This window comes from Arachis hypogaea, chromosome 10, assembly GCF_003086295.3.
Source record: "Arachis hypogaea cultivar Tifrunner chromosome 10, arahy.Tifrunner.gnm2.J5K5, whole genome shotgun sequence".
NCBI lineage: Eukaryota > Viridiplantae > Streptophyta > Magnoliopsida > Fabales > Fabaceae > Arachis > Arachis hypogaea.
The window spans coordinates 106,841,710-106,849,002 of record NC_092045.1 but is presented as its reverse complement, the minus strand read 5'-3'; the positions used below and the strand labels follow the sequence as shown (position 1 = coordinate 106,849,002).

The following is a 7,293-nucleotide window of genomic DNA, read 5'->3' as shown; positions in this document are numbered from 1 at the left end:
TGGATTGAGCTTCTTTCTTGCTAAAAAAGAAAAAAAAAAGAGAAACAAAGGCTATCTTTTTTCCCACTAGGCGAGGTCATGGCAATGCGAATAGATTTCTGAATTCGGTTCTTATTTTTCAGCTTAAGAATTACAATTTTTTAATAAGAAATTTTGCATTCGAAATTACACATAAGAAGTTGCTAGACGTAGATTGGTAAAGTTTTTATTTTTGAAAAGTAGCTTATAAAAATTAGTTTTTAAAAGTTGTAGCATTTTTGTTTGATAAATTAAATAACCAACTTGGATTGGTTAAGTGGTCAGCTCACTGTTTAAATAAGTCTCGGGGATTTGAATCCCGCCTTGTGCATAGAGCAACCCATTGGTTAGCGGCAGACTCCTAAATGGAGTTCAGATCCGCGATGGATTAGTCTTTGACCTGTCGGGTTGGGGATACCATTGGAAATAAAAAAATAAATAAAAAATATTTGTTAATAAGTACAAGCAATAATAAATGTGGTTGGTAAAATTAATTTTTAAAATTTAAAAATATTATAATAAATATTAATGTAAGAATTAAATTTGAATATTAATTAATATATGAGATTATATTAGATAATTTAATTTTGATCAATACAAGTTAATTTTAAAAAAAATTTATTAAATATTTTTAAAAATACTTTTAACTTTTTAAAATTGCAAATATAAATACATAAAATTTTTGATTTATTAAACGTAAAATTAATTTACCAATATATAAAATAAGGTGTTTTATTTTAAAAAAGCACAACAAACAATCTTTCGAAAAGTTTTATCAAAACAGAGCCTAATAATGTTTTCAACAAACAAGGACGGGAGTCGCGGCCTTGATCTTGAAAACCACCAATCAGGGGTAGATTTGTAAAATCAAAGAGCAATGGAGGGAAGATCCTTGATCTTGAAAACCACCAATCAGGGGTAGATTTGTAAAATCAAAGAGCAATGGAGGGAAGATCGTCAGATACAACGGGCCAAGTGAACAAAAAACTCAAAAGTAAAATTCAAAAAGAAAAAAAAAAGGGCTCTCAAAACTCAACAGAAGTCTACGTCGTTCACCAGCAAAATGGAGTGACGACAACCAGAAAACGTTAAACCATCTTGCAATTACTAGCAGGTAACTGTCCATGGAAACGCCCCAACGCGATCTTCCAATTTGAAAACTATTAACTAGGGTATATTCGTAAAACCACATTTCAACTCGCCCATTCTCTATTTTTTTTCGGTTTTCCGTAACAGAAAACAAAATCCACTGTTTGGTAGCGGCCAGCGAAAACAAACCGCAATGGAGGGAACATATAGAGAACCCTCTCTCTTCTCGCAAACTGTAACCGAACTCCCTAACTCCAATTTCATGATGCAGCAGCAAAAGCTAGAAGAAGAAACTCAGGTAAATAAAATAAAGAAAGAGTAAACCTAACTAACTAACTAACTTTGATATTCACTTTTTTTTTTTTTTTCAGTTTGATTCTAAACATCTGAAATTCAAATATTTATTTATTTAGTTTTGTATAAACTTACTTAGCTCATCATTCTTAAGCTCTTTTAAAAGTAGGAGACCCTTTGTTGGGTGAGAATTTAGTTTTTCTTTTTCTACACAGAAATTGGTTGCCTTGAAGAAGGCTTATGCAGATGTGATTCTTAACACTGGAAAAGAGGCCGCAGTCAGGGTAATGGCTTCAGAATGGAGGGTCCATGGATTTCTCCATGAACTCGAATGGACTAAAGAAGAGGGGCTTCGATTGATGCTTAGATTGAAGCATATGCTTGATGCAAAGGTTTCATACTTACCATTACTGTTTAATTGATGTTTTTGTTTGATTGGTGATGATCTTTTATTTTATTTTTTAATCTTTAGAGACTTTGATAGTTGAGATCACACTCTTCCTCTGGTTATACGAGGATATGTGAGAAACCGAAAAAATTCAAAAAATAGTTGACATGAGGATAAAAGGGACTAACTTTAAAAAAATGTTATGATGGAGTTCATAGCTATATTGCTATCACTAGTTCAAGCTGTGTGGTTGATGTAATTATAAGGTTAAGCTTCTTACATTACACATTCTTTGGAGGCAGACATTCTCGGTGCATTTATGTGTGATGCTTGTGCACCAGGTTATCCTTTTGAGTTTAATTATGAGTCTGAAATGGAAGATCCTAGGTATCAAATTGGTTTGATGGATACAGATTTTGATGGTTCTTTGTGGTGCATTAGAATGAAATGTTTTGTTGTCAAATTGCTTACCTTCATTGTGGCTTTGGAGTGGTGAACTGTAGTGTTAATTTTGTTTTGCATATAATCTCGCCATCTCCCCCTTTCGTCTGTCTTGTATACCTGTGTTTGGAGCAAAATGATTAACTTCTTATGAACATGGTTATTTAGGGACCCAATATTTTTTATATTCTTTTTTAATCAGGAATGAATTTGTTAAAATATTAATTTCTTTTGGTACATAATGTAGTATTACTAGAAAAATAAACCAAATCTCCTAAATATATATATGCAATATCTAATCTAGAACAGGAATCTAGGAAGCTAGTGATAAAAACTGAAATTAAATGTATCCAGTAATATATAATGTTTGCTCCAAGCTGAAGCATATAAATCATATGTATCAAGGTTGTTACACTTACACATAAAATACACATGAGGTGAGGACTGAGGAGAGTTGAATTGTCAAAAGCTGTCAAACTTCTATAACTAACTGTTCTTAAGAATTTGCTCCCTACAGTCTGGTGAGCAAAGTTGAATTTCAACATATGTTAACAAAGAATTTGCATAATAGAATATGTTAAAGACTTAAAGATATAACAACGGATTTATGAGCTTTTATGGTAGCTGATTGCTGACATGGGATCTTCCAGTAGTGCCCCAGTTATTTTCTACTTATGTTCTGGATAACTAGTAATCTGTCAAATTTGGATAATAATTGTAATGAAGTTTGAGCAGACTGATTCTCTATAGCTTTTCTCCTTTCTCCTTTTTGTTTAATGATCATGAAAGAAAAAACTTTATTTTGCTGCTTGTCTGGCGAGATGTCATCCTGCTTTGGGTTGCATATCTTGACCATTTCCTAAGGGTGTGTTTGCGAGTTTTGGTTTTGAAGGGACATGTCAGAAAGAGAAGGACTTGAAGGGTAAAGTTTTGTCCATTTTATACTTCAAACCTGTCCCTTCACTCCTTTTACCTATGTCGAAACTGAATTCCGAGTTATTCATGGCATTAATATAATTGCACCTACTAACCAAAATCCTAAAACTTTAATGGAGGATTGGAGGCCACACTCTCCACATCTTGATTCCTCTGCAAGAAGAATTGTTTACTAAATGGCTTGGATTATAAATGTGAATGTACTTGAGGAATAAATTTTGTATATTTGTTTTCAAATATTTGCATTTGTTTTTTGTTTCAGAGAGACAAAGTACCATAAACAATGTTTTCTTCGTATGCAGACAGCTGAAGCAGAGAGAGCGTCAATTAACCAGCAAAGAAAAATTGAAGAGCTTGAAGCACAATTGAATGAGGCAGAGGATGTTATAACGGATCTTAGGATAGAGTTAAAACAAGTATACGACGAGTTAGAGAAGACAAAGATTAGTCAGATCCAATCTTTGGATGAGCAAAACATAAATCGCGTTCCATCTGTTGAAGAGGATGCACAACCCGAGACTTCAGTATCCTCTCCTAATCAAGATCAAGATCATATCACAAATTGCAACGTAAAGAACATATCCCCGACTTTGAAGCCTGTGGATGATAACTGCAATAATGTGCCAAAACAATCAGAACAATTGTGCATCCCTAACTTAGAAGATTTCTATGCTCGTAAACCTGATTTTGCTTCCATCATCATGAGAAGCAAGAAATCTGAACTTTGCAAAAATGGATGTACTCAAAGGGTCTGTGCACTAGAAGGAAACATGCTGGATGAGAAGCTTCTCTCTAGAGAGGAGCACAATCAACATATTTGTCTAAAGAAAAGACTTAGTGCCCCATGTACCGGAGCAAAGAAAATGGAGATGAAGAAACATGTCAAATTCCATAAAAATCGAACAAGGAAGAGATTTTCATATTGTAGATCATGCTTTCATTCGTCTTGTAGAATACATCTTGGTGAAAAATGTAAATCCAGCAAAGGTGCATGCTCTCTACCTTCTATCAAGCTTTGTGCCATTTGCAAACTGAAAAGAAATAAAAGATGTGGACATGTAAGAATCAGATCTTCTGCTTCTGCACATTGTAAACCGTCACTTGTTCTTAAGCAGCCATCAGTGTGCAATGATGCGAAACCTAGCTACGATGAATATGTTGCGAAGATGATGCCTGCTCCCCCCTTGACAAATGTAGGACCTGTGCATGAATCTGCTTCTGTTAAAGAAAGTTTACAGGCAGTTAATAAATATGAACTGTTAGAGAAGGCCATTGAGAAGGATAACGATTTAGAAGGGAGGACTTCAAAGAATTTAGCAGGTCTGAGTTCTACGGCGAAAGTTGAGATTGTTGATATTCCATCTTCGAGTATTAATTTGGCAAATCCAAAAGCATTTGAAGAAAATGGTGGATCCCCTGGTAGGCTTCTGAAGTATACTTTCCAAAGGAAAAGAAAAAAGGAATCTTTGGGAACTGCAGATGAACAGATTGGTTACCAGAAGAGTGCAGTGAAGCAGAGGATTGAGAAGAAAATCTGATAAACCTTCTAGAGAGATATTCGATTGCTCGCTGAGGTTGCTCATCAGGTCTGTCTGTGCATTTTGAATTTTCAGTTCAAGCATGGAAAATTGGATATGAATTAGGAGCTACAAGTTTCTAAACTAATCAATAAAGGGACCGTCGATTAACATAAATCTGTGCATCAGAAATTTTCTTTTAAAAAAAGAAGAAAAAAACCCTAAAGATGAATTTCAAAATGTCTGTATTATATAAGGTCTTGGTGCTTTTGCATATTGATTGTTCACATCTGCTGCTTCCCCTCAGATAGTTCAGTATCTGAACTCATATCTGAATCTATTCATTTTCTCTATGCAGCTTTCATATCTTTGTCTGCAAAAAGGTGCTGATATCAATAATTCAATTTGTGATCTCAAGGCATGAGGAATGAGGATTCAACTATTTTCTGCAACTGAAGCAAATCAAAACTCAAAGGCGCTTCTTAGTCTCCATCCGAAATTTCAAATTCCTTGCATCTTTGCTTCCTCTAATTTCTACTGAAGCATAACATGGTCTCATTGAGAATTGAGTTTCTGTTATAGTAGCTAGTCACTCTAGCCCATATATATATATAATTTATTTTTTCTTTTTTGTTTCTCTATTTCTTTCCCGAGATAGAAAAATGTTAGTATAATTAAACTTGACTACTGTATGCAATTTTCTCTAGAGTAATGTAACTTGTTCTGCAGTTTTTTATTAATAATTTCAAGTTTCTGCATAATTAATTATAAACTTAATATGTAGATAAGTCTTACTGATGGCAGAATGAAACTTGAGCTAATTTTAGTTGTCAAATTTCAAGTGTAATTGTTAAGAATAGACTATGTTGGTGATTGAATTTCTGGAGCTGTTAAAACTTTAATCAAAGTTGAGGGCTTTGTTAAGCCTTGTAAAGTAGTACTATCAATGAAGTTGCTGAACCGCTTTATGATATATAATTAGCCTTCACTCTCGGTATTATTTTGCCTCTCAAATACAGTCAAATTTTTTTTTTGGGTTTTTTACTGTATGACTAATAGATCATTACATATATAATAATATTATAGAATTTAAATCATTGATACTTATTTAAACGGACAAATGAGTTGATAATTTGACTTATTGATTCTTGCAAATACTATCATAATTATAGGTCCTTCAGTGTTATGCATTCTACGATAGGGGATATCTCAATTAAAACTAGGGTGACTTTCACTCATTTTTATTTTTTTGATAACAAAATTTGTTTGGATATCCGCTTGGTTCCTTTTTTCTTTTTTCAAGTTAACCCACTTTTGATATGAAGTACCAAAAATATCTCAACTTGATTTATTAAGATCTATTAATAAAGTCTATTGAATTAGAAGATATCGTAGACAAAAAAAATACTTGATAAAAAATTAAGAATTTCTTGATCAATCATAAAGTATCATATAAATATGGCCAAAACCAATTAAAAAAAATTAATTTGATCTGTTAAGAATTTAGGATACTATTAACATAAACTTTTATCTTGAATGACATTTTTAACTTATTATTGTTGTGAATAAATACAGATAACTTTATAAAAAACACTTGAAAATTTTCAACTCATTGGACAAATACAAACCTTTAAATTTAGCTCAAATCCGTAATGGATTAGTCGTTGACATGTTCAATCGGAAATATGGTAAGGAACAAAAAAAAAATCTTCACATGCATAACATGAATCTATGATATCATAGCTGAGTTTTCTCAACCACAATCATGCTGTCAGGCTGCAAAATCCAAGATCCCACAGTTACAAACATAACCACAAATATTTTCTCTTTCAAAATTGCTAAAGCAATGTCTCAACAATTTGAATGATAATAATTTAAAAAAGAAAAGGGCCTCAAGGAGGGTTCTTATCTCATAGCAGAACTTTATAACCCATCAACTTTCTAACACAGTAACACATACATTGGCAACTTTTGGAGCATGTATACAAATTTATCATCTAGTACATATAAACTGATGAAATTGAAAAACAAATGTTATATTATAAAGTTAATAGACCCCATTGGACCAAAAGAGAGGGGTGTTAGACTTAGCTTTGTACTCTAATAAAAGAAATTGTGAGACAAAGGAAAAAAGGATATACAAGGTTTTTAAAGTTTAGAGGTTTGCAACATTGGACATTGGACATGTGGGGACCCTTTGTGATTATATGTGTATATATATCATATCAAGCGTGCTTTTGGTCTATCACGTTTCAATTCCCTTTTTTGTCTTTCATCCAATAACTTCTAGTGCTCTTTATTAATAATCTCATGTTCTCAAAAACATATAGAAAGGCTTCAGCCTTCAATTCAACCCTTTGATGAGTATCATCAGATTCCATTCCAATTCCTCACTTCTCTAGGTGCTTTTTTTCACTACATCATTGTGATTGTGCCTTTTTTCTTGTTTAACTTTTCAATTCAACATTGTTTTCTTTATTTTCATTTATTGTTAACATCACATGTGTTTTCTGTTAGAGTTAATCTTGCTTGATCTGTGTAGATTACTTATTAAAAGATAGAACATTTTACCCATTTTCATCATGCTAGTTTTAGTCACCAAAATAAATA

The 7,293-nt window shown here is 32.7% G+C and overlaps 1 protein-coding gene across 2 annotated transcripts; it reads left to right on the top strand.

Annotated features, from left to right (window-relative positions):
• Window positions 1-903: 903 nt before the first annotated feature.
• On the top strand, window positions 904-5,440 carry LOC112716332 (uncharacterized). Of its 2 annotated transcripts, XM_025768222.3 has the most exons (5): window positions 904-1,132; window positions 1,255-1,405; window positions 1,617-1,793; window positions 3,469-4,752; window positions 5,042-5,440. In XM_025768222.3, the coding sequence occupies exons 2-4, from the start codon at window positions 1,301-1,303 to the stop codon at window positions 4,702-4,704; spliced, it is 1,518 nt and encodes a 505-aa protein (XP_025624007.1). In that variant the 5' UTR covers window positions 904-1,132; window positions 1,255-1,300; the 3' UTR covers window positions 4,705-4,752; window positions 5,042-5,440. The 2 variants fall into 2 exon arrangements, with proteins under 2 accessions (XP_025624007.1, XP_025624006.1); XM_025768221.3 differs by lacking the exon at window positions 904-1,132 and having other exon boundaries at window positions 1,155-1,405.
• Window positions 5,441-7,293: the final 1,853 nt, after the last annotated feature.

What these genes read in the sequence shown, in the direction of transcription:
- LOC112716332 (XM_025768222.3), top strand. Translation starts at nt 1,301, where the DNA reads ATGGAGGGAACATATAGAGAACCCTCTCTCTTCTCGCAAACTGTAACC. An exon ending in AGCTAGAAGAAGAAACTCAG is followed by an intron (nt 1,406 to 1,616) that starts GTAAATAAAATA and finishes TTTTCTACACAG; the next exon opens with AAATTGGTTGCCTTGAAGAA. An exon ending in AGCATATGCTTGATGCAAAG is followed by an intron (nt 1,794 to 3,468) that starts GTTTCATACTTA and finishes CTTCGTATGCAG; the next exon opens with ACAGCTGAAGCAGAGAGAGC.